Source organism: Podarcis filfolensis, assembly GCF_964270895.1.
Source record: "Podarcis filfolensis genome assembly, chromosome: 15".
Taxonomy (NCBI): domain Eukaryota; kingdom Metazoa; phylum Chordata; class Lepidosauria; order Squamata; family Lacertidae; genus Podarcis; species Podarcis filfolensis.
In genome coordinates this window covers 12,295,017-12,322,892 of record NC_139618.1, presented here as the reverse complement: position 1 = coordinate 12,322,892, position 27,876 = coordinate 12,295,017, and the positions used below count along the sequence as shown (strand labels likewise).

Genomic DNA, 27,876 nt, shown 5'->3' with positions numbered 1-27,876 from the left:
GTTGTATCCCACGAAGTTCTCCTTGGAGTAGACCTGCTGAAATTAATGGGCTTAAGTTATTCATGTCCATTAATTTCAGTAAGTCTGCTCTATATATGACTTATGGTAGCTATAACCCAGAGCATGCATAAATGTGAATTCTGTCCGAATAGATGTGCTTGTTAAGATTTTCCTGGTCATCCCCCCGGTAATGCTTTGAAATTCATAAGCCTTTCGGAGGAATATTTTGGGATTGCAACATACCTGTGCAAACCTTAGCCAGAAATGTTTTCTGATCTTTCATGTAGTAAAAAAGAACATCTCCTTATCATTAATGCTCTCTTCCTGACCACCTTGCTGGCCCTATAAAGGAAATGCTCTCAAATGATATTAGCCCCTACTCTTAGGTATAAAGTGGGTACAGAGACTTTGGGGAGCATAGCCATTTGGGTGGGAGGACATTTGGTAAGGGAGAGAAGAGGAAAACAAACATTTGAAGTCATAAACCAAGCTTTTAGGAACACATTCCTATTATCTTTGCATTAGACTTTAAATCTCGTTTATCTAGAAATTCCAGCCAGGTCCAAGCATTCTGTGTTCCTCACCGTTTCCCCTCAGAAGTGGAATGATTTAATCATACACTGTTTCAAACTCTCCTTGTTGGGAATAATTCTGAACAAGTAGAAGAAAAAGGATTTTCTGGCTAGATAAGACCAATAGTCTATCCCAGGGTGCTTCCCACATGTTGTTGGATTACACTTCCCCTATTCCTGACTATTTGCCATGCTGTGTAGGGCTGACAGATGTTGCTGTCTGGCAGTGTAGTTCCAATCAGATGGCTCTGAGAAGCCAGGGCATGAAGGCAACTGCCCTCTTCTACTGTTATTTAGTCCATACAGCCTCTGAACATTGAGTTTCCTGAGTGAACTATCAGAAACAATGGGTTATTGATTATAATCTTCTCCAATAATTTGTCTAATTCTTTCAGAAAGCAAGGTAGGTCAGCAACCCTGCATATTTTGTGGCCGTGAGTTCCACAAGTTAAAAGCAAGAGGCAGTTGGTCCCTGGACCTTTGCAGGCTGTAAGCACAGAAAAGAGAGCCCTGCAAATAGGGCACCTTGAGTGCTGCTTGATAAGATCCTTTGCAGCATTTGAAATACCTTCTGTGCTTCTGAGGGGCTTGGCTTTATCAGATTTGTTTACACAAGAGTTGAAGGAGTTTTCCTTCACTGTCATTATTCCAGCAGGGTTGCATAAAGAGATTGGGCTAAGATTGAAGACAGGAGCCTAAGATTGGGGAGGGGAAAATGCTGGTAAGGTACATGTATCTGCTTGTGGAAATAACAACAGTAACAAACAACAACAAAAAACCAGGAGAGAATTGGGAGCTCTCATGGAAAAGGAAGTGTAAAGTTGAGTTGCCCAAGCTCTCATTCACTCTCTGTTTAGCTAACCATAATTAAAGAATGCCTGGATGATCTTAATAACACATGATTCAACTGACGAGCACTAATTGCTCTTTATCAGGCCAAGAGAAGATGAATGTTGTCAAGAAAACCACAAGTCAGACAAGCTGATTCTCTTTTAGTCTGACACCATGTTCCCATGTACAAACCAGTTTTTACTGGAGCCTTTCCAGCATCAAAAGCAAATCGTTGGCTTCCAATCTAATTTCTCCCTCCTTTTTTTTCATTTGCTGGCAGGTTCTTGATCACAGTGAATCGTTTTCCTTACTACTGCTGGCCTGCTAATGTGCATGCTTGTGTAAAAACAAACATAGCAGCAGGTTTGATTTTCTCTGGGTTGTTTTTTTAAAAAAAGATTCTCCATAAATGGGAAGGAGGAATAAATGTAGGCATGCAAAAGGACTGTGAGTTCAGGTACAAGTTCTTGTCACTCAATAAACTTGAATGGTGGTGGCTTTGAGCACATTGAGTCGCTTAGGGCATCCTGAAAGCGGTTGTTCCTGTTACAGACTCTTAATGCAGAGAAGAGAGCTTTGCCACATATATAACATCCAGAAGCCAAGTTGAGCAATGAGGGATATGTGCTTACAGTTTTGGATCCATTTTATCACCTCCTGCAGGAGTGTGTTCACGATGATTTGAAGAACAGTTTCAAAAACCTGCAGAAGCCAACAGGCCTCCTGTAGAGGCCTCCAAATCCCATTCACAGGATAATTTGAATCACTCTTATTTCTCAGGCACACAAGGGAATTTTTGAATTGCATATGAAGATTTTGGTCTTGGCTTGCAAAGCACAACTTGTGGGTGCAGGCAGAAGGACTGTTTCCCACTAACAGAAGTCAATTCGGGTTTTCTGCAGAATGCCTTTTGCTCCAATTCATTGGTAAAGAGTGGGTTTTAGCACGGAACACCTGGGGTAATAATAATAATAATAATAATAATAATAATAATAATGGTGCTTGGACAGGGAGCTGTAAAGCCCGGATTGTGCCTAGAAATGCAGAGCAAAGGTAACTGTAGATGAGCCCTAAGTCTGGGTGGTGATACACTCCTTTCTCCCCACAGCCCTCTCCCCACCCTCTCACTTAAGAAGTGCAGATTGCCAGCAAGTTTGGAAGACCGCTTGCTTAGCAGTTTGAGTGAGGTTCAGCTACATAGCCTCACAGGATTTTGGTGCCTGCCTGGTATGACACAAAGGAAGAACTAGGTTGGGGGCAGGAAGTTTTGCCAGGGTAACCCTGGCACCATATGGACACTGTGTAACTTCTGTTCCTGTACTAGGATTGAGTGTGATTTTTATTTTGAGAATATTTTTGTAAACTTCATTAAGAACCTCTCCGGGCTATAAAGCAGGATATAAATGCTCTAGGGCAGAGGTTTCCAACCTTTTCAAGTGCACGGCTCTCTTGACCAACTATATTCTTTCTGTGGCACCCTGTGGGGCTCAGGAGCCCAGTTGTGTCACCCTTTGCCTGCAGAGCTGGCAGCCTCTCACCCTTTTTCGAACACCCTTCCTTGTGGAGTGTTCCCTCAGCCTCCTCTCCTCTCCCCTCTCCTGCGGAGTCCTCTGGGCAGCTGCTTCTTCTGCCCCTGATCTCTGAACTGCCTCCTCACACTGCCCCACAGGGGCCTTGGAAGAAGATGTCCCCAGTCCTAGTGGCCCAACTGGCCAAAGATGAACGTGAGGCTGGCACCTCACCTTGGGAGGCTGCAGTGGCAGCAGCGGGTGCTGCTGGGCCTGCATGGCGTAAAGGCTCCCCTTCAGCACTGGGCACTCCACTTCCAGGCAGGCCCTGCACACAGCAAGCACAAGAAAGGCCAGCACAGTGCCCGCCTGCCTTCCTGCCTGCCTGGTCTCCCACTTATCTGTCCATTCCCAACAGCAAAGGCTGGTGGACTGGCTGGCTGGGCTTCCTCACCCATTTTTTTTCTTTCTCTGAGGCCACCTCAGCATCTGGCAAGCAGCACCCCCTGGCCAGCCCCAGAGGCACCATTTGCCTGGAGGCCTTGTAGCCAGGGCTACTGCAACAAACAGCTGCACAAAACCTTTGGGAGGCGGAGACGCGAGATGGCATCAGAGGAGGGAGGAAAAGAGAGACAGAGGCCGGTGTAGCCCACGGCACCCTTGGCCATTATTCAAGGCACCCCAGGGTGCCATGGCACATTGGTTGAAAACCACAGCTCTAGGTGAATTTGGTGCAGGAGGGAAAGGCAGTAGTGGTGAAGGATGTTTTTCCAAGGCTGACTCCTTACTTTTCTAACCAGTTTTCAGGGAGCAAATGTTAAAGTCACATGGAAATGACTTCTGGTTGAAAGATGTCTCTGGAAAGGGTTATTCCAAGCAGCTTAAAGGCAGTGCTAGAGCCGAATGAGAGAGGAAGACGCAGACAGTTTTCTTATCTCTTTTGAAATAAACAAGCAGGGACATGGAGGATGTACTTATAATTTGATGGGCTTCCAATTCCTAGAGGTAAAAAAACATGAGACACTGAAGCTTAATTACATTTACAAATGGAGGATGATTAAACAGACAAAATGCAATGATGTTGATCTGTAGTGCCACCTAGGGTAAAAGTTGTACTTCTTGGTGCTCTACGAATGCAAACACCAGCTAATCATTCCAACCAAAACCAACAGCCATCTACAATCACCGTAAGATTCTTAAACTGAAAACTTCCCATTTATCCATGAAAGACCAAGCGCTAAAGCAGAGGCAAAATGTGGTTCTCTGCCCCTGCAGTAGAGGAGTCCCTGCAGTGCGGGGTAGAGATTGCAGCCCGAAATGGGCAGGGCAGGTCTTGGCATCAAACTCTGCTTGCGTTGCAGAAATCTGATCATGCCGCATGGCCTCTGGTTTAGTCACCCATAGAATTCATTGCTTGCCTACTTGTCGTAACGCCTGGTGCACATTGCTTCCTGCTATAAGGCCAGGGCAGAGGAAGCATATGTGCAGTCTCTGCTGCCATAGATACATATGCTTGGTACCTTGGTTGCACCACGTGCATGACATTGGGTTGCTTTATAAAGTTGGCTAATTAGCGTGCATTTGTGCCCTTGTGGAATGATTTGAGAGTGCTTTGCTTGCACCACTCCAATTGGAGGGTGATGGTGTGTATAGAGTTGTTGGTTGTGATGGGGATGTGTGAGTGAATTGGACTACAGTGCTAGTAACCCGATTTATGATGGACCAGAGCATATTGTGTTTCTGGCTTGAGTCAAGCTCATCTGGGGTGGCATCCTTAAATCCTGCTTAGTGCATATGAGCAGTCTTAGGGTGGCTGTTTCCCCCCTTTTGTGAGTTGCTTTGAACGGGTGGGAAAGCTACATTTAAAGGCTTAAAATGACAGAATGCCATTTGGCTGTCTGGCAAACTGCTGAGTTGGAAGCATTCATTTTGCAAACTGTTGATTCATAGAAACGCATTGCACAGGGATGCGTGGCTGGGCTTTTCTGACTGAAGAGTTTAATATTTTGCTAGAGATCTGTTTTGAGAAACAGCACTATTTTATCTCTGGGAACTGTGAGGCTTGTTGTAATACTTGGCAACAAAAACGCTCAGCACATGTTTCTTTTCATCCCCCTTTGATTCACCTCACATTCAGCAGATTCTCACTTGGTGAGTTAAATGAGGTCATCTTTGTCAGGCCATGATGCCCTGGAGCAGCTAGAATTACCTTTTTATTATTATTATTGAGAAGCCACAATTCCACGTTCCTCCCACTGCCCCCTACACCTTTTAAGTATCTTCAACTGAGTAAAATATTTTCCATGTGGGGAAATGCATAGGGATCATGCAAATACAAAAATGTGGTACCCATGAATTAAAGGGGGCGGGCGGGTTGTGATAGAATTTGACAGTTAATAGAGCTAGTTTATATAATCTGCAGAATCAAGTAGAAAAGCTCCCTGTCTGGCTTGTAAGCCTGTAGGAAGAAGGGGTTGTGTGTTTTAATGTTTGCTCACAATCTGCCCCTGCTCAAAAGGCCACCCCCCTGTATATCAAGAGGAAGGGTCCTAGCTTGGCTTTCTGCCTGATGTGCAGAAGATGCTTTCTTCAGTGGCAGAGAAGCATTTATTGATGCAGCTGCCACTATCCATGTACTAACTAGGGAAGTGATGAGAGACAAGTGTTGTGTAGTGGTTAGTGTTGGACTAGGACCCACTCAGCCACAAAGCTCACTAGGTTCTTATGAGGATAAAATGGAGAGGGGGAGAATTATGTATGTCACCTTGAGCTCCTTGGAGGAAAAGCGGGATATAAATGTATATTAATAATAAAAATGATCTCACTTTTTCTAGTTTGATTATTTCTGAGATACAATTTGAAATTATCACTGCTTCTGTAACACTTATTTTAGCAGCATCATGATGTTCAGAATATAGAAGCAACTTTATCTAGTCCTAGACAGAAGAGCATGGTCCTTCTACATTAACCTCTAACAGGGTTACAGTGATGATAAAGTAGGCTAGCCTTTCTCTTCCTTTGACTTATATCCCACCTTTGAAGAATGAAATTTCATCAGGGATAAAGCGGAATCGAGCAAAAAGCACATCAAAATGAAATATATGAACAGTAAAAAGGTAAAGGGATCCTGGACCGATACGACTCTGGAGTTGCGGCGCTCATCTCGCTTTATTGGCAGAGGGAGCTGGCATACAGCTTCCGGGTCATGTGGCCAGCATAACTAAGCTGCTTCTGGCAAACCAGAGCAGTGTATGGAAATGCCGTTTACCTTTCCGCCGGAGCGGTACCTATTTATCTACTTGCACTTAGACATGCTTTCAAACTGCTAGGTTGGCAGAAGCTGGGACCAAGGAATGGGAGCTGACTTCATCGCGGGGATTCAAACTGCCAACCTTCCGATTGGCAAGCCCAAGAGGCTAAGTGGTTTAGACCACAGCTGCACCCACAATATGAGCAGTAGCATAACTTTACTCATAAAAAAGGTATTCAGAACTCTTCTAAAGATGAGAAAGAAAGAGGACTTGTTGGGAAGAGAATTCTGCAACTGTGGAGCCTCCCTACCAGATCTTTGCTAAAGACAAGCCAGAGGGTGGAACTTCTGGTGCTGATCATGGGACTTCATGCGTGCCTTTCTTTGAGCTCCATTGGGAAAAGGTGGGATATAAGGAGAATAATTGGTGCAAGGGCATGTTACATTAGGTTAGGGTTATGCATTGATGACAACTGTGGCTTTCCTAATGCGCCTTTCTTCTGTGACGCCTGTTCATCCCTTCCAGTAACACAGGAGCCTGTCCTCTGTTTTTAGGATGCCTTGGGGCAGATCTGCCTGACAGGCTTAAACTGGTTTAATGGCTTTTCCCTTTTCCACAGCATTCTGGGATCTCTAAAGGGAGCAGGTGGGGAGCAGGGAGCTAAGGATATCTTGAGAATGCTTCATGCCTTCACCAAACTACCATTTTCAGGATTCGTTGGGGGAAGAAATGACAGTTCAACTATTATGGAAGTGACACGTTTTTGAATGTAGTTTTGGCTTTGAGCATCGTGGCTCTGCTTTGAGAGCGAGGATGCTTCCCAGTCATTGTTCATTCTCTCAACATGGGTAATGCACATATCTACATAGATTTTAATCAGTCTTAAGTAGCACTTACTTCCTCTCCATCTCAGTCTCATTAAAACATTTCTTGGCACTGTGATAATTTATACTCTTAATGTTTGAGTAATTAATGCCCATAATAATAGTTTCTGAGGACTGAGTGAAGACTATGGTAGGTATTTCAATGTGGAAGGAAGATAATCTGCCTGAAAATGGCAAGGCTACTTGCAGCAAGCAGATACCGAGCTTTTAAATACTGATATTTATAAATTGCAATCATAGCTTCATATTGACATAGTTCATGTATTTAGCTGCTTCCTTAGATGCTGGGAAGAAGGTGCTTATTTATACAGAATAGCTGTATAACTAGTTCTGTTTTATATTGCTCTGGATCCTGCTCTCCTATTTGGGCTGATCAGTTTTGTTAGAATAATGTGTTCCCTTCAGCTTGCACACACACTCCTTTTCCTGATTCACATGACGGGACAGAGAAACTTCTGCTTCTGGGCAGTGGCAAACCATAATTTGCTCTTTGGTCTGGATGAGGCTAACTATAGTTCATGCACATTATGACTTGTGCTTGTGCCAGGATTAAGTTGTGGTTTGGAAGACTTGTTTGAGGGAATACTCTGGTTTGTATAAATCATGGTTTGCCACATTTGGACAAAACAGAAGACTATGGTTTGCCACTAACTAGAAGCAGCACCTCCTTCCCCTGTGTGCATGGAGAAAGGGGCAGAGAGAGAGAGAGTGAGCCAAGGGTTTGAGATATCAGTCATCTGAATGTGACCATTGTCTTCTGAGTCAGAGGTCAGCCTCCGCTTTCCTTATGTTAGAAATCAAGTATTTTGTGGCAGGCTCTAGGGAAGTGTCCCCAGAGGGGATGTTTTCTGCCCCAGCAGTGGGTGATTAACCACCATCTGGTGGGTAGCATAGGAATCCATGTTCCTATAGGGTGCTAATATATGCCATCTTCTGTCTAAGGGGTTATCACCTAGTGCAGAAAAACAAATTGATGCTTCTTTATCCGGAGAAAATATTTTATTAACTTAAAATGAAGAGTTTTGTGGGAAACAATCTTATGGCATAAAATAAGAAGTGTGTGTTTGGAACTAGCGTGATTTGTAAATGACACAGTTACCTATTTCCTCTTTTGTACTAGCAAAAGTTAAAAAAGTGTTGAACTTCTGAAATGGATAACGCTCTACCGGTGGTGAAAAAGACAGCAAGCTCCCAGATGGAGAGAGGAGCCCAATTTAGCCAGAGTGTTGATGTCTTTGGCTTTCAGTTTGGATTGGATCTGGCAGTTGCAAAGATTGGTAGCATTATGGAAATGAGATATAGGTACTAAAAAGTGCATCTTGGACAGATAATTTCTATGCAGATAATTTGCCATAAAAATTTATATCACAGTTCTTAAAAACGTCAGAGGTTTACTCTGTCTGGGGAAAAGTGATTTATGTGGTATTAAAACACTTTTTACGTTCCAGTCCTTTAGATTTAATGTTTATTGCCTATAAAAATGAAATCTTCCCATGGATATTCAAAAGTTTTGGTGCTTGTGTGAGTTATATTCTCAACTTAGGGGCTTGAATTGCTGTGGAGAACACAGCAAATAAATGGCAGAATGTTGTTACCTTGGGTTCTCCTGCCTAGAAAATCTTGACTTGAATGTTAAAACTGTTTGGCAGATAGACTATGGCTGACCTTGGGAGTGGGTGACGCAAAGTTAAAATGATCAGCTTTTTCAGGAGATTGTGACATACGTACACATCACTTGTAAAGGTAATTATTTCTAAGTATAATGCTAGTTGTCATGATGGTTGGTGGTGGCAGTGCCATGGGAAGCATGCCGCATAAGTTTTTTTTTGGGGGGTGTGTGTGTGAGGGGGTTATATACATATCTATTTGCTCTGTATACAGACTCTATCCCCACCAAGACCTTGACGATTACCCCTCACAACAGTACAGCTAGAACTGCAAAATAAGATTTTGTCCTTGCTACAAGAGCACTGTTTTGTTTTCCTCCCATAGGATTGAATGGCGACTTTTCCTTGAGTGGAGGAAATTCAAGTAGTACTTGGGGGCACTACTATAATGGAGCTAAATCTGCTTTCTGCCCTTGGTGTGATGGCAGTATTTCGAGTGAGGAGCATTGCAAGCCCTAAATAAGTGCTGTAAACTATCTTGATAGTGTCCCAGATGGTAGGTTATTTTTTTGAATTTAACAGGGCCCTTTAATGATCACACTCATGCTAGTCAGCATAGTCTCATCCTGAGGTATATCTTAGAAACTGATGCGTGCATATGCCTAATGGTGCTTATAACTTTACTTTCATCATTTTTATTTCACAGACTGGCAGATGCAGACGGTGATATGGGTTGTCTTTCTGTACATATGCCCATTCCCCTTTATACTTAGACTGGATAGGTGGTCTGCAGGAAACCTGACATGCTGCATTCAGAGTTGAGATTCTGAATCAGTTAGTTTTAAAAGAAGAGGGTTTATAAAGAGATGCCAAACCTTCCCTCTCCTATACAGACTTTTTAATCAGTGTTTGAAATTAGCCAGGCACCAGGCACATTTTGTGACTGGTTCGGGTCCAGCTGCAACCACGTGGAGATCTCTGGATGCTAGATTGGCGACTGTGGAAAGCACAATATCGCTTAGAGAAGGATCTGAAATATTTTCCTTGAAGCTTGAATTAGTTTTATTATGGATTGTTTTGTTTGATGCTGTTGATTTGACTTCGTTAATTTTGTTGAAGCTTTCCCACTTTTTTTTTCCTGGGGAGAAGGTGAGCAATCTTGCTGCAAACATTGCTATGAAAACTTGATGGCATGGCTGCTTCCTGGGAGACCCGAAAGATGATGTGCAATATAAACTGATGTGTAAAGGAGGAGCTGTTTTCAGTCTCTAAGAGACTGTGAGCTGTTTTCAGTCTCTAAGAGACTGTGTACATGTGTGAGCGAAAACCAAGCATGAAAAGAATAGAAACAATTTGATTCTTCCTTTTAGCCTGGACCCAGAACAAAAGAAAAGCTTGGCAGAGTTCAGTGCAGATGGTTTGAAGGAGCAAGGCAAATGTGAACTTGAATGAGCTTGATTTTGTGTTCTCTTTTGCATTACACAGAACTAGCATGGAGCATAACTTGATGTGATGTTTTAAAATGTGTTGCCTTGATTCATGAAGAATATTTTACATTTAGGTGTTCTTCTTTGGCAAGACAAGGATCTCTTTAGTATGGGACTTATTCACACCTTTACTATAAATACTGCCCATGCCTCTTCAGATGATGTTCAGCTGGATTAAGAAATTGACATGTAGCTGTTATATTGGACAGGTTCAAAATCAATGAGAGATGGTATTTCCCCTTTTTTTCTAATCAGTCAAATGATAGACAGTATGTGTGTTTGGGGAAATGTGAAGAATGCTGAAATAAGCATTACTTGTGATGTCCACATGCGCTTTCACACATCAGTCTTCCTTTGCTTCCAGTGGTACTCCTTATCTATTCTGCATCTTTCTTTTTCAAAAGGCTCTGAATTTGTCAGACAACCCTGACTCCTCCCAATTAATTTTTGACTTATAATTGTCAGCAGTGCAACTTGAAGTAAGCACATACACCCATACATTGTAGCCAGAAACATGTACTCAGAATTGACAAGAGTTTGGTTACTCCATTAAATATGTATTTATTGCCATATTTCATTTTGGGAGATACACCCTGCCATTCATTTCTAAACTCAATTCAAGCTTTAAATGTTCTGATTTTCAACTTGTTTTCCTCTCTTTGGCTCTGTGGTAGCCAGCTCCCAGTCACCTTGGGTCTGATACCCTCCTTCGAGGGGAGGGTGTTCCTGGTTAACAGAGTGTTTCCCCCTGCTCCAGCCATACCCTTCTCCCTTAAAGAATTCGCCACCACTGGATATAATTTCTCTGCAAGGCTGCTTCTGTTTCAGTCAGCATAATAACCTTCCTGATTGCTCCCAAGGTAGCATAGGTTTTGACTTCCAGGCTTGAGGATGTTGAAATAAGTTTTTGAAACAAGTTCTAAAGTTTACAAAGAGAAACATATGCATAAGTTACAGAAAACCAGTATATTCTCCTTTGGAGCAGAATGACAAAACAAAGTAAATTAAAATGCAATCCACTATCCCTGGGCTTCTGCAATCCCTAACTCACCAGGTTCTCAGAAGAATCATCTCTTGAGTAGCAACCTTTGCTTATCATGCTGAGCCCTACCCTGAACTGCTCACCTCCCGGCTGCCCATCTGTCTATATAACTTCCCTTTGTCCATCATATATTCTTCCCATAGGCTCCAAGATCAAGGAGGTTGGGAGCTTTTAATTTTCTTGCCCCCAGACAAGAGATGTGTCATTCCTAACATCCAGAATGAAGGGCCTTGATATTTGAGCCTCAGGGCAATTGCTAGCTTTCTCAGTTAATCTTGTAATCCCCAATGAACAAACAGTTTTGTTTTGTTTTATTTACACACACACACACACACACAGAGAGAGAGAGAGAGAGAGAGAGAGAGAGAGAGAGAGAGAGAGAGGGACTATACATCTCATCATATGCAGCAATCCGTACAAGTATCCCAGGGAGACAAAGTCCAATTTCTTTACAGGCCTACTAGTATTTTTCCTCATGGATCCTTTACTTGCATGGTTTTAATGTTAAAGTACTTTAATATATATATATATATATATATATATATATATATATATATATATGAAACTAGTTGTGTTTTATTAATGCTGAAGGCAGCTTTGAAGACTCCAGAAAAAAAGGTGGATATGAGTCTAACAAATAAAATATAAAGATTTCAGGAAAGCACATATTTAAAGTTGCAAAGTGTGCGCCACTACGGCTGCGATGAGCATCTTCAGCTTGGGGAACGGGCTCCCCATGCACACTCAGCAGACAAACTGCACTCTGAGGCTTAATGCTTGCCTTGAAGCCAGCAAGGGGTGCTCAGAAAGCTAGCTTGATGTGTGTGCTTTGGAAGAGGAAAATTCCCTCCCCTGTTTGGTTAGCGCCCCTAGTCAAGAATTCACAAACTGTACCAGGGTATGCTGATGTGATGTGAAAGAAGTATGTGTCACAAGAAATAAAAATTTAAATAGGGTCCTGTGGAACCAAAGTACCCACCCACAGAGGAGGCTACCTTTCACATCTCTACACTAATCAAGGCTTGGACCAAATATCCTTCCAGTCAGGTGATATTCCCTAGACAGCGTCTCACACACAGAAACATTGAGGATGAGTTCTTCTGTATGCAAGGATCTTTTCCTTTTATACACCGCAAACGAATCCGTTTGGGGAGGTCCTGTCCTAGCGAAGTGTTCTTCTGTTGAACAAGGCATATTTGAAGCCACAGATCTGATGCTAGGAGCTAAATCTGATGCAAAAACCTATTAAAATAAAGATGTTGCTTAGCTCTGGCTGTGCAGAGTTGTTCACACAACCTTTAACCCAGAACCTAGAAGCATGTGTGAGTTTTTCGTGGCAAACTGACCCCTGGGAGTTGCAGCATTTTCTGAGAACATGACCCCACGGTGCCCTGAGGAGCTGCAGGGAAAAAGAGCCCTTTGTGGAAAGACGGCTTGCCCCTACTCCTCCTGCCACAGTCCAGCCCTCTGCATATGGTAGGTGACTGCATCTGGTAGGAAGAATTATTCCGCCAGGGAGGGGGAGGGATGAAGTCATCTGTTCCATCAGCTTGTAAAACCAAACTAATTAACAGACAATCAGCATTGATTGAGACAGCTGCATGCTCTGGGGAGCAATTGGAAACACACACACACACACCCCAGCTTTGCAAAGCCGTTGTTTTGCTGCTCTTAAGGCAAGGCACTGAATTTATGTCTTTGGGGTTGCTAGAGCTGGAACAAGAACAGGAAATTATTCCTGTCCTGAGAGTTCACACACTAAATGACAGATAGAAGCAATGTAAACAGGTGCTGGAATGCCCCCCAGAGTGATAAGACGTCAGTGTGGGTTGTTCTTTAATGATGGTAACGTAGCTGGTCCCATCTGAATAAATTACTGGATTATGTCAATGGACATATCAATAATGTTTTAGGTAGCAATTTCAGTATGTAAAAGTGTCTCGTTTCTTCGCAATTCCCTCCACAGGTTGCTGTTATAACCTCTTGTTTTCAGATGAATTCATTTTGAGAGACTTTTGACAAAATATCAAGTTGAATTAAACTGATTTGGGCCATTGGGCTATTTACTTCAGTGTTGCCTACTGTACTGTGCAGCAGTCTTTGGGGCAGAGAGAAAGGCCTTTCTCAGCTCTGCTAATTGAGATCATGGCTACCCAATATGCTAATATGATGTAATGCTCATTGGACCGGCGGGGACCCTGATTCAAACTCTCTTGGCCATGCAGCTCGCTAGGTGGTTTTGAGCCAGTTTCTCTCTCAACCTAGTTTGTCTTATAGGGTTGTTTTGAGGAGAAAGTGAGGAGTGGAATTGCATACACTGCCTTGAGCTCCTTGGGGGAAAGCTGAGATATAAATGTGATTTAGGCATATAACCCATCAAGAGCCGTGCAAATATTTTGGCAAAAATAATGTTGCAGGGGAGGGACAGGCCCTGACAGCTTCAGGTTGGACTGAGAAACACCCCTGTCTTGAAACACTGTTTGTCAGTGCAGCCCAACACAGGAAAATCAACATGGTGACCACCAGATGCTTTAGGAATACCACTTCCATCTGTCTCTTCCAGCATGGCCAGTGATCAGGAATGATGGGAGCTGTAGTCCAAAACATCTGGAGGGCACCAGGTTGGTAAATGCTGGTATGTTTTTCTGCCTCTGGTGGAAGAGTGGACTAAAATGCAACAAGCTGTAAAAGGATAGCCCCTGATTCTTGTGTTTGTGCACAAGCGGAGCCGTAGCAAGTTCTCTCCCTGCCCCCGTTTGCCATCAGAGCCAACCCTTCCAAAGTTAAAAATAAAAACTCGATGTGTGGATATGACAACCTCCAGGATGACAGACAGGGTGAGGTAGCTGGGGGGTTTCCTGCCTTTTGTAATGGCAAATGAAATCTTGTAAAGCATAAAAGATTTAAGTCTAATTTTAGTAAGATTCCAGTAGAAATAGATATGTCTCATTAATCATATTTATGTTTTTGCTCGGTATTAATGCTCCTGCTGCAAACATTAAATTAACCTTATGTAGTTGTTTGGTGCACTGTTTAAAAAGATGAAACTAATGAAATCTGTGCTTGTAGAAGTCTTGGGAGCAGCTGCTTGGCAGCTGTGCGCTTTAGTAGTATCTCTCTGAAGCTCCTGCTTCTGGATCTTTTAAAAATTCCTTCCATTTTGTGGTGGCAGAGGCATTAGATCTAGACAGAATGTGACCATCGTCTCAGATAAGTACAAAAAAAGTATTGTCCAGGAAAGAAGTCTGCAGCTTAGTAGTAGTAGTAGTAGTAGTAGTAGTAGTAGGCAGTTCCCCAATATCCTGTATACATAAATATCCTGCGTTTTTATAATCATGAAACTCAACAGTTACCTGACAGTTACTGGTACTTTGTAGAGGTTGTGGTTTCAGGTGCCTTTAAACCAAGGGTGGAGAACCTGTGGCCCTCCAGATGTTGCTGGACTAAGCCCCCATAAGCTCTGACATTTATTATTATTATTATTATTATTATTATTATTATTATTATTATTATTATTATTCCATCTGACTGGGTTGCCCCAGCCACTTTGGTCAGCTTCCAGCAAATTATAAAACACAATAGAACATAAAACATTAAAAACTTCCCTATATGGGGCTGCCTTATATTTTTAGGGGAGAAAAAAGTCTCGGAGGGAGGTGAACCTCAAGTGAATTGAGGTTTGTATATTCAGGTAGCCTTCGGATGATCTTACAATGATCATAACGTTTGGGCAGGTTTGCGTGGGAGATTGTGATTCTTTGAATGCCTGGGTCCAAGCCAACGTCAGGGTAGTCGAGGAGCAAAAGTCTTACCTTCATCTCCTCAGAGTCTTGGCAGACAAACTCATTTGGGGAGATACTTCTATGCAAGGCCCACTGCAGTGATTCTAAACCATGCAGAATTGTGCTTAAATGCCCTCTCTGGTGAACATTTCCCCAAATGCCACAAGTGCAGGAAAATCTTAGTGGCTATAGCTTAGTTTCAGCCAAGAAACTAGATCCTTTCTTCACTTTGATGTTAATGCTTGATAGACATGAATAATCAGATACTTTGATTTGCTGATCTGTCTGTCTCCACCTTTACCGTCCTGAAAAGCCACTGTCTAGGCAAGCTGCTTGATTTTGCCTCATATAGATCACCTCTGACTGTTGCTCATGTTTCTGATTTCCTTTGTGAGTCTTGATGTTAGCGGTGGATATTTTCAACAACTGGCTCAAGGTATCTTGGGCAGCTAACAGGAATCAGGGTTGTGCCTGCCCCACTTCTAGATCCACTTGATAGAAATGTGCTGTTCTCAAATGTTTCATAGGTCCCAAGTACGTAACATACTCTTTAGAAATTTGCAGTTTGTCTTGTTTTATTTCAATGTGTTTGTTATCTCTTTCTGCCTTTTTGTTTGAAAATAATGATTGCCTTGCACATATACTAGTTTTCTTTCTGATTAACCCTCCTTTTAGGGGGGTATATTTTGAGCTCTTGCTTTTTAAACAGATTGCTAATATTCTTTTAAAGGCCTTCTGCTTAGCTGTTAGACACGTTGGTTTCTGTTATGTGTATGTGTACACACACACACACACACTCTTTTTGGGCTCTTTACTCTGAAATGCATCCAAGGCTGTTTTGTCCAACTGTTAAGGATTTCCTTCTTTTTTATAGTGTTTCCCCATATGTTACAGAATTTCATCAAAGTCTGTTGACATTCTGCCTTACTTCCCCCTATATTCAGCACTGCGAACCAGGAAGCCAACCGCACTGAGCCTAATAGGGTTTACTCTCAAGTAACTGTATACAGAAATGGAGCCTTAGGCTGTCAAAATAAAATGAATTTAAAAGGTGGGCACATCTTATTTTATGGTGAGAGGAATATTTTAAATTTGAATCTCTGTAATCCTGGGACGGAAAGTATGTTATCCCCTGAGGCACCTTGTTATACGGCTGGCAGGATTTTGATAGATTCCAGGGCCTCTCTTTCTTTTCTTTTTTTTCCGTTGCTCCAGCACTCATGTGGTGATAAAAAAAGCTAAATATTGGAAAAACTAGAAAATATATGAAATATATCAATCGCATTGCATTATTGGGAGGATTTGAATCAAGTTGTTCTAATCAGGAATGAGATTATAGAACACAAGCTAAACATCCACTGACCTTTGTTTGGCATCTGTGTGGTTCATAAATTGATAAAGAAATCATGCTAATTACATGCAGCTAAAGTAGGATACTGTCACTTGGAGTATGTCTTACATGTGCCCCCTTGTTTCTGGATGAGCAGCCCATGTGTACTAGTTTCCCTTGAGTGGGTTTGAATCAGATCAAGGGAAGTAATAGCATCACTCTATTCTGTGTCCAGTTTGGGTGCCACAATTTAAGAAGGGTGTTGATAAGCTGGAACATGTGCAGAGGAGGGCGATCAAGATGCTTAAGGATCTGGAAACCAAGACTTCTTAGGAGCGGTTGAAGGAGCTGGGTATGTTTAGCTTGGAAAAGAGGAGACTGAGAGGAGATATGATAGCCATCTTCAAACATCTCTAGGGCTGTCACATGGAAGAGGGAGCAAGCTTGTTTTCTCCTGCTCTAGAGGGTAGGACTTGAACCAGTGGGTTTAAGTTACAAGGAAGGAGATTTTATCAAGAAGAACTTTCTGACAGTAAGAGCTGTTTGACAGTGGAACAGACTCCCTCAGAAGGAGGTGGACCCTTCTTCACCAGAGGTTTTTAAGTAGATGTTAGATGGCCATCTGAGGGTAAGAGCTGTTCAACAGTGAAATGGACTCTCTTGGGAGATTGTGGACTCCCCTTCATTGGAGGTTTTTAATCAGAGGTTGGATGGTCATCTGTCATGGGTGCTTTAGTTGAGATTCCTGCATTGCAGTGGTTGGACTCATGACCCTTGGGGCTCCCTTCCAACTCTGTGATTCTGTGAATGTCTGGGAGCCATATGATTCCCATGTTGTAAACATTTATCTTGTGCACACATAGCTGTGTCAGGAGGCAGTTAGGTGTAGGTTCTGACCACACAGCTAAGCCCAACATTATGACATCACCACTTCTCTTGGTTTCCAAGAGGATTCAGAGGGGCGAGAAGATTGTTAAAACCACAAGAATCCTGATTGACTAAGTGAATTCTCTGTGTTTGATGGAGCCAGTGGCATTGATATTTTTTTCCCTGTAACCCTCCAAAAGTTAAGAATGCCATTCATATGTCAGTTTCTCTTAGAACAACTATATCCATTGAATTGGAACCAGATACAAGTGCTCCAAGTGTCCAGAAAATGTTATGTTGGTCTGTCTCTGCTATTTTAAACACTCAACTCCCCACCCTCGCCAATTTTTTTTATTCCAAGTGATAGTGATATTATTTGTTGAGTTATTACGTAACCAAAATCTGTGCAGTAGACATGGGGGCAACCTAATAATAATAATAATAATAATAATAATAATAATAATAATAATAAAAATTTATTATTTATACCCCGCCCATCTGGCTGGGTTTCCCCAGCTACTCTGGGTGGCTTCCAACAAAATATTAAAATACAGTAGTCTATTAAACATTAAAAGCTTCCCTAAACAGGGCTGCCTTCAGATGCACCCAAGATTTGCAGAAGTACAGAAACCCTTTAGGAACAAGCCCAAAATGACTCCAAAAATATATTATCAATCTGGTCACAGAATGCTAAATGATACTTGCATCATTTTCATTTCAGAAAATTGTAGCAATGTGGACGATGTATGTGTAACTGAGAGACAAATTTCTAAGCAGCATTTAAGAGACTGGCAGTGGGATGTGGGCTCATATGTGCCTTCTCTGGAGCAACACCCCCCCCCAAAAAACTTGAATGTGGTTAATGGGCACATCAGCTATGGCTACAGACAACCAGGTTTCTTGCATAACCAGGTCTATTAATAAGGTTTTGAAGTTGGTTCAGGATGCTGGGCATGCATAATGTTATTGCAGATGTATCCCACAGCTACTTAATGACTGCAGGGGGTTGGGGTGCAGATTTGCTCCGGGAAAGGGAAGAAAGTACACAATCCCATATAAATTATGTCTGCTTCAGCCAGCAGGTGAAGAGGAGGAGGGATTGCCAAAGAGTGTCTGAACTTGTGGTTAAGGTCAGCTGTCAGAGACATGCCTTCTCCTTCTCAAGCATTCCCACTCTCTTTGACTGAAAAGGGGAAAGCTTTGAAGGCGCCACTCCGCCGCACACATTTTGTTGCGAGGGAAGGGGCTCTCTTTCGTTCTGACTCACTAGTGAGCTGTTTTTCTCACTTCTCATGAACATCAGATTTGGAATGAAAGGAAATCGATTAAAGGTAAAGACAAATCTAGAGGCAAATCCTCCCACAAGGTACATAACACAACTTCTATTGACTTCATGGGAATGTGGTGCATATACTTGAATTTAGTGCTTAAATAAAATGGACAGAGATATGGGGGAAACATGGTAGTGCGACGCAGCAATGGATCTCAGTACAGCTGGGGCATTTCTGCCAATACACATCCCCTGCTATTTAGAGTGTGCAAAAAGTAAGGGAATCTCTTGGGTAGAGGTGGAAGATACGGTGAGGTGACTGGTGCATAGCAACATTGCAGAGTGACACAGTTCCTGGACTCGTTTTTGTCGTGCATGAAACCAGCAAACATGGAACAAGGCAGTGGATGAATTAATCAGAGAATTTGATCAGCTGCCATCCATTGATCTTACGGCCAAACACTTTTAAATTAAGCAAGTTGCAGAATCGTCTTTTCCTTGGCAAGCTGCTGTCTGGTTTTGTGATCTGGAGTTCATGGGCTGGCTTGGTGGTGGTGCTTTCAAGAATCTCAAGTCTTTGCTAGTACTACTTGCTGGGAGAGCCGCCACAAGGCAGAATACATAGTGCTGGGCTAGATACAACCAACTTTGTATTTAGCATGTATTCATGGGATGTATGAAGTATTCTAAAGAGAAAGGTGCTGGGGCTGAAACTCCCTAGAAACTGGAGTCTATGGCTCAAAATCTTTCTCCGCCCTCCACCCCTCAGTCATGGATCCTCAGACATCACTTCCTTGTTAACAAGCTTTACTGGTGATATAAAAACCATAGCAGTTAAATTTTGATATGTGATGTTTGGCCAGCTGTGGCTTGGAAAAGGAGCTAGCTTTTCAGATGAAGCACTGAAATTGGTTTTGTTGTGAAAAGCTGTATCGATGTAGGTACTTAAGAGGACAGGACATAGGTACTTAAGAGGACAGGACGTTGTTGTTGTTGTTGTTGTTACTAGGTGTGTCCAGCTTGTTTTCTACACTCTTGTAGTGGAGATATTATAAGGACCAGAAGATAGGCCTTCTCTACTCCATTGTACACCAGCCTGTTGCTCTCTTGATGTTTTGGAATACAACTCCCATTAGCTTTAGGATATCAGGCTGGCAAAGGCTGGGCCTAGTGGAATTGCCCCTGTTGTGGGTTTGGTTAAATTAGTTCATAAGAAAGGGAAAGCAACTCTGTGTCTTCTTGATTAGCTGAAAGGGAAGAAATTGGCCAAAAGGGTCAAGTTCAGCAGAACAAGTTCCTATACAAATAAAACCCACATTTATTGTGCCTTGTCTCTAGAACCTGAAACCCTGAAAGGTCAAATAATGTATTAGTTGTGATATTCAGTAGTTATTCATAATGTCAAAAGTCATGCCAAAAAGGTAGCTCTAATGCAACACTAGTGGAGGCACGCAGCCTTAAATTATCTTGCCTTACCCAAGGAAATAGGGGGATGTCATTTATGCAAGTTTGTATTGACCTGCGACTTCATTGAGGCTTGTAAAAACTTTGCATGAGAGGTGGCAAGGAAAGAATGGTTCAGTTAAGGAATTTAAAACATTGAGGTCTATTTACTTTCCCCACCTGAGTTTTCAAATTTTATCTTTTTTGGGGGGCAGGGGGCGAGAGAATCCGGGCATGGTTAAAATTATGGTTCCTCTTTCTTTTTCATTGATAGAGGGAGCTTGATGCCACAGCGACAGTGTTGGCAAACCGCCAAGATGAAAGTGAACAATCAAGAAAGAAGCTTATTGAACAAAGCCGTGAGTTCAAGAAAAACACTCCAGAGGTAAGCTGTGATGTTAATTCCACAAATCTCTACTTCCCAGAATATTAACAGACCCACAATTTTTTCCCCATTGAAACAAAGTTGTGTGTTTTGTACTTGCAGATTATTCATTAGAACTCATATTTTAAGCTTGGGGTATATATAACTTTGTGTGTGTGTGTGTGTGTGTGTGTGTGTGTGTGTGTGTGTGTTTCTGACTTGACTAGAAGCAGTCTAAACTATAACACTGCCTTTATTCACATTGTGAAATCAGCACGCATATGAGAGAGAAAAAATTATACTGCTTTTATGTTCCTGTAGAAAACATCCATAAAATTAATTAATAATATAATGCCACCCAAACTGAGCAGATTCAAAATTGTAATGACCTTTTTGTTGTACCTAGGAAAATAATAATATATTAATAGACAGCTCTTTGGGCATGTTAAAAGTAGCTTTTCTGTTATACGCATAATATTTAATGTTAGGGACATGTTTGCTATAGAGTTGTTGTATCTAAAAGCATATATTTATTAAAGCTTTCACTTGGTTTGAAAGTATAATTTAAAGTACAACAAGTGTGCTTTATTGACACACACACACACCCCCCTCACCGCAACATAATTTCAGTTGACATGCCTTTGGCTATTGGTAAAAGCTCTGATATATTTATACAGCATATAAAATTAACATGGCGTTTTAAAAGTTGCACTTACTAAATAATAGGTTAAATAAACATGCTAAAACAGATCTCAATCAATTTAGGATGTCAGAAAAATTCAAATAAAACTTGTCCAGAAAATTCACACCAATGAAATCACACAGAGTTGGCAGGGGGCATTGCCCCACTCCACCCCCACCCCTCCTTTGGCCATATTTACCTTGCTTTCTGCATCCATTTGAAGTTAACTATTTCATCATTGGCTACTGTTAAGAATCCATTAAGGCAGTGCTTAATGCTCTGGGGATGTTTTCACTCCATGAATGTACGTAATGATTATGTGCTATGTAGGTTAACAAACCATAGTGAATTCATCTCTCAGCTGCAGCATTTCATAAAGTGAATTTTACCAAAGTGATTTTTACTAAGGTCCTGTGACCAATTGAAAATGTGGAATATCTATGGCATGGTAAAAGTAGCTCCTCATGTTAGCTTTATTGCATCAGGTAAGATTACAATCTTTTCTCTATGGGCAGAAGGCACATTTGAAAGGTTCTTCCGTGTAGTGGTGTTGAGATTGCAAAGATCAACAAGTATAGAATGGGAAGTGTTTTGCTATCTTGGTTGAGTAAATGTGTTGTGCAAGCATGAGCATAGCCCACCGCTTTTCATTTCGGTACCTTTCAGAAAGTAGCTGAGCTACAGCTCAGTGGAAGAGCATGTATTTTGCACATTGAAGGTCCTTGGTTCACTTTCCTGCATTTGTACTTCAACAAAACTTGCGTGGTGGGCTGGAGATATCCCTGTCTTGAATCCCTGGATAGCTGCTGCTAGTGAGGGTTGCTAATACCGGACTAGACAGACCAGTGTAAAGAATTCATGTGTTCCAAAGTCTGTTTGCCTAGCAAAGTGCTTGATTTTCAAGATGTAAATTCTGAAATTCCTTGACTTTTAAAAATACTACTTTCTGGCTGCTGTTCTGAGTTGTGAGATGGACCACTTGATTTAACTGAGAGAATTGTAGAAGACAGCTTTGGTGATGAGGAGAAGAGTAAGACACTTTTAGTACTGGGAGTGGGGGGGAATACTAAAATAAAAGAGTCTCTAACAGTGGCTAATTTGTGGCTTTCAAGATATTGTCAGACTACAGCTTCTATTGTCTCTGACCTTTGGCTGTACTTATTGTGACTGATGAGAGTTAGAGACCCAACAGCACTCAAAGGGCTACAGTCCCACCCCCACCCCCCACTGCCCTAACACAATAGCAAAAACCAAACCAACTGTTTTGATACCATAATTCACAGCTAGTGAATTTGCGGTGAACTTTCACAATGATGACAGAGACAATGTCATCTAGACAAAGTTGGATGCAATAAGGTAGAAGAAAGTATTTATATTTATCCTATACTTTTTGAGTGTTTGTGTTACACAGATCTGTTGTTTGGAACATGAACAAATATTGATTTGTGTAGCTGAAGCTATTACAAAAACACAAACTATGTAAAGAGATTGCATGTAATGTGCCCACATGAGATTAAACAAAAAAACCTTTGTATATTGCAGCTTCTGTCTGTTGTTCCTTAAATGAGCCTGCTGCATGTTAGGATTCAGAAGGCCCAAAATAATAAAGTTGCACACATTTTGTGTTGTTATTTTGGTGTGGAGTTGTTTGCAAATAATGTAATGGAGAACCTATTTGCTCTCTCTGCAAAGGGGTTTCACCCTTTTGACTTAACGAGTTTTGTTATTAATCTATATACCGTATTATACACACTTCTTTTAAGAGCTAAACATTGAAGTGGGGCCAATTAAAGAATCCGAAGAGACCTGTCTCAGCTGCAGCATGCTTGATAATGTAGTTACTTCATGCAAAGACTGAAGACGCAACTCAGGCAGCAAGAACCGACAGGGCCATCTTGTGCTCTCTCAGGTGATTACAGGCACCAGTGGGTAGCAGCTCTGATTGCCACAGCCAGGGAAGGTATCAGAAGAACTGCTTAGGCATTCACAAGACCTGACACTTTGCTGTTGTCAAAACGGATGGCATTGCGAACGTTGGGTGTTCCAAACTAAACTTGAGTTCCTTGTCAAACCAAACTCATACATTCAGTGAACCACTGAGATGAATTATATTTCTAATATTTTTATCCTGTTCCTTTATGGAACCAATTTCAACATAGTTAATGCATTTACAACGTAATTCTGTGCATGCTTTCTCAGAAGAAAGCCTACTGTGTTCAATGGAGTTTCCTCCTTTGTAAGAAACGTTACCACTGAGTTATGCCTCTTCCTCAAAGTAGATTATCTTAACTGCTGTATATAATGTTTCTATGAACTATTCCCTAAAAAGAATTTATCTTTGCCTTTTACTCCAGCACACGAGAGTCAGCATATACTAGTAGGGCTTTAAAGCATGTATCTAAAGTGAAATAAAGGAAAATAATGACATTAATTTTTTTAAATGGGCAGACTATGTGTAGGTTCTAGGGACGCAGGTGGCACTGTGGTCTAAACCACTGAGCCTAGGACTTGCCAACTGGAAGGTCGGCAGTTTGAATCCCCGCGAAGGGGTGAGCTTCCTTTGCTCAGTCCCAGCTCCTGCCAACCTAGCAGTTCGAAAGCACGTCAAAGTGCAAGTAGATAAATAGGTACCGCTCCGGCGGGAAGGTAAACAGCGTTTGCATGCGCTGCTCTGGTTTCACCAGAAGCGGCTTAGTCATTCTGGCCACATGACCCGGAAAAACTGTCTGCGGACAAATGTCGGCTCCCTCTGCTAGTAAAATGAGATGAGCGCCACAACCCCAGAGTCGTTTGCAACTGGACTTAACTGTCAGGGGTCCTTTACCTTTTTATGTGTAGGTTCTACTCCTGTTTCCAACAAGCAGGATGGAGTCCTAGGCATTTGACCGTTTGTTTGTTTGTTTGTTTGTTTGTTTGTTTGTTTACTTAAATATTTATAGATCATACATTTCTTTTAAAAAAACACACATCAGAAAAAGTAGTATACAGCATACATTAACTTTAATAGAAGAAGTAAAAACTGGTTAGAAGAAACTGAGTTAATGAGAACTTGCATTCCTGTTTGCATATGCTTGAAGTTGCAGTAGATGGAGACTGGGAGAAGCTTTGCTATACTGCTAGATTTGCACCAGAGGAAATAATTTCCCAGTTTAGGCACTACCATGAAGGTTAGTATCAATTCCTTGAATTGTTGGGGGTGGCGGATAGTAAACTTAGGTGAAATAGGACCCAAGCCGTATGGCCCAGTCAGCAAGCCCCATTCAGAAGCCTGGTGGGCCACATGTTGGAATTATAAATTAAATTACAGGGTGGTACACATGCACAAATGCCGGGTAGGTTGCTGGTCTGCCAGTCAGTAAAACTCCTCATTTCAAAATGTTTATTGATGTAAATGGTGTTGGCAACAAACATGGCCTTCAAGGCAGTCCATTGGGTTATTTTATAGAACCTACAAAGCTGTAGCTAAGTCTCTTTAATATCCTGGTTTGTCCTGCTTGAATCTTGATGGCACACAATGGGTGGGGAGAGAGGAAAGGCGTTTCAGACAAGGTCATGACAGAGCTTTAATTTTTTTCAGCTGCCTTGTTGATTTCTATGCAGCAGACAGACAGTGACAGTCAGCGTTGGAGTATCTGGGTAAACTCCTTAGGATTGTTTCCCTCTCACATTTTTCCATGTCTTGTCACAGGTTTAGTAGTTTAAGCATCTCTCGGCTTTTAGCTTTCCACATACTGCTGTCCAGGATGCCCAAAGAACTTTCTCAGACTCCGTTGCAAATAAACTGGTATTTAGAAGAACCCTAGAGCAGAGCCTCACTCTGCTGAACTGTCAGTGGCAGTTACAGCTCTGCAATGTCTGCAGACTGGACTCTTAGGATGTTCCAGAGATCAGAGAGACGTGATCAAGTATGTTCTTTTTATAGCTCTTTTAGCAAATTCAAATCTTTTCTTCTGAGCTGCATGCTTTCCAACTGCACAGAGATCAGGTGCCCTCAGGAGCAGAATCTGCCTTACCAACCACCTTCTGAGACTTTGCATGGGACCAGCTGCCTTAGCAGCAGGAATGCAACCTCTCCTAAGACTAAGCCCCTGCTGCAGAAGGATTTCATATTTTTTACACCAGTGATTTGTTTCTGTGCTTCGGCTTATTTTTACAACGGTATTTTGGAGCTGGACGCATTTGTAATATATGAAGCGGGTGCAGGTATTGCTACCACTGAAGTTAGGAAAAAAGTTTTCTAAATCTTTAAATTCAAAGATTTATTCAGCTGATCCTCCCCTCCCTCTGGGTCTTATTACATTATCTTGGAAAACATCTGGTGCCATATGTCTGTGTTCCGGCTAATGTAGCATAGTTTGGGAGCAACAGCCAGAGGCTACATCCCTCAACAACTTGACGCAGAAGTTTGATACTGATTGCTACCAAAATGTATGTCTTGGTTGAAAAGACCCTGTGAAAGGAACTTCCAGTGACTTGGCCCCAGTTTTCTTCGAACTTCTTTTTGGCAGGTATGTGTGAGGAATGCTTCAGGTTACTTCATTATGCATTCAGAATATTTAAGTTCATGTGTTGTGAAATGGCTTGCATATGAATTGCTTCAGCTGACAGGAATCTTGTTTCACTTCCAAATTGGTAATGTGAATTATATGGATATCTTGTGCCATCTCAATATGTCTCTAGGGAGCATGCAAAAATGTCACTTCTAGAATAACCAGCCCACTACCAGTTTAACTAGTCAGTAACTAAAGCACAACTCAACACTTTGATCAGTATTCCTTTGGGTGCCCCACTAAAATGAATGGGAGTTAGTCAATAATACGAGCAGATTATAATGTTGAAAGCACATGTAATGGAACAAACATGCTCAGTCTCCACTTGTGCTGGGAAACCCCCTCCCACAGTACCACTGCTTTTTACCCTGTTTTAGATTAATTTTGCTTGGCCTTATTCCTAGTTAACCCAAATTTAGGGGGTGCTCCAAAATTGAGTTTTGGAACCCAAGCCCTGAACCTCATGTGAGCTTTTGTTAACATAAGCTATATCAAATGTGTGGGATTTGTTCACAAGAGGGAAAGGTCTGGATGGGGAGGGAGCGTGCCGTCCCATGACCCATCCCTGATTCTTTAACCCTTATTAAAGAGGGTCAGCTATTGCTGCATTTGTGCTGGGAGAATACTAGCTCCCTGTGAAACTGGCTGCAAAACTGAAGCGACTCCCTCCTTCATGTGCTCCCTTTTATATATCTGTTGAGAAAAAGCAGCTAGATTTTGAGCAAGCTCAGGAGAGAGCTTTGTTGCATTGTTAAAGCAATGGCCCCTCTGGGGAGTTAGTCTCTCATTGTAAATAAGCAGTGAATGCTCGGAGGTAAAATTTATGAGTTAACCTTGCTGTGAGAGTTTGAGTACAACTGACAAAAGGTGATATTTCTGGACAAGGCCTCACTAGGACTGTACATTACGTTCTGTTACATAATGGTGATATCATGCATTTGAATTTTCTGCAGTTAGTCACTTTAATAAAATAGTTAATTATAGGGTGTTCTGGCCATTTTAGGATTAAGACTGTCTGAAACATATACTGTGTTAAAATCAGGAGGTGGGGGGAAGAGGCTTTAATTAAAAACAGCCATTTTGTTTTGCCAGCTGTGCAGCTTCTTACAGGTCCTGCAGCTCATCATCTAAGCATCCCTTATTAATGTTTGAGAACGTGGTTGATCTTGATAATTTAGAATCTCCTCAAGTCACTCAGGAGCTCGAATTGACCACATAATTGCTAGTAGAAATACTTATTTTATAAATGGCTTTTAGCGGCTTTGTTCTGCATGCCCAGGAAATCATCAGAAGTGAGAGTTTGGAGGGTTAATGTGGATCAAAAAGCTAAAGGCATTTTTTATTTGTTCAAGCCTAGAACTGGGAGTATCGAAGGGAGAAACTGAGTTGGCTCCTGCTCAGTTTTGCAGTGCAATTCCACTGTAGCCACAAATGGTGTCTGAAGATGTTGGCTTCAAAAAATTAGCCATTTGCAGCTGCACCTGTTTAAAAGTCTGATTGGATGCAAGATTTAGGCCCTCTCTACACTATATTGCATTTAAAGCAGTATCATGCTACTTAAACTGTCATGGCCTCCCCCAAATAATCCTAGTTTGTTAACATTGCTGAGAAGTGTTAAAACCTGGGCAGTATGTATGGAGGTCCTGGGTTACCCAGACAACAAGACCCCCTCTCAGCCTCACTGATGTGGTCCTAAGCAAAGCAGTTAGAGTTGTCTGACACTTTTCAGCACCCTTAACAAACTGACTCACCTGAAACCATGGAAGGGAGGGGTAGTTTTTCTGAAGGTGTGTAATGGTTGCTATTTCAAACTCCGAAGCTTTTTAGCCATTGGAGTGAAAGGTGTCCCCATTCAGAAAACAAGGGGCTCAGCTACAAGAGGTTTTGTGAACTTACCACTAGTATGTCCAAATCCCCATTAGCCATGGAATGTGCTGACCTGCAGCTCTTGGCAATGGTCAGATGATTGTGCTAAAATGGACTGGGGAATATGTCGTTACAATTGTGAGTGGGATCCGTGTGTCATAGTATTAGATGTTAGGGGTTTAACATCGCTTCAGAAGCCTGGGTGATCCCCCTATCTGCCATTGCTGCTAATGATGTCTGAACTGCCTCTGCCTGAAGTGACCTCTGCTCCCTTTCTGACTATTTTCCTTTGGGCAAAAGAGGCCCTTGGAAGTTTGATTGCCGGCCTCATGGCCATTTCCTCTATCCGGCCTGCATATGTACTCAGTGGTGAGGCATGGAAGTGAGAGAGTGGGCTTTTACTGCCCATCGGACATCTGTTTTCTAGACTCTGATGGTCAAATCCAGTTGGAATCTGAAATCGCACAGCAGAGCCTTTGAGCATAACCAGCAGTAGGTGTGCTCTGAGCATAAACAGCTTCTAACTGGCCTGGAAAAAGA

General features: G+C 42.0%; 1 protein-coding gene and 1 long non-coding RNA gene across 16 annotated transcripts in view; one reads left to right on the top strand and one right to left on the bottom strand.

The window, feature by feature from the left end:
• The window catches only part of LOC310750251, a 345,492-nt gene that overhangs the window by 122,437 nt on the left and 195,179 nt on the right, over positions 1–27,876 (bottom strand). The gene's annotated exons all lie outside the window — the stretch shown is intronic.
• CUX1 (cut like homeobox 1) overlaps positions 1–27,876 on the top strand; it is a 256,957-nt gene that overhangs the window by 39,743 nt on the left and 189,338 nt on the right. For all 15 annotated transcript variants that reach the window (XM_083587394.1, XM_083587395.1, XM_083587392.1 and 12 more), the window contains exon 2: positions 20,149–20,259. In XM_083587394.1, coding sequence (XP_083443520.1) covers positions 20,149–20,259 — 111 coding nt within the window. The remainder of the gene's footprint in view (positions 1–20,148; positions 20,260–27,876) is intronic.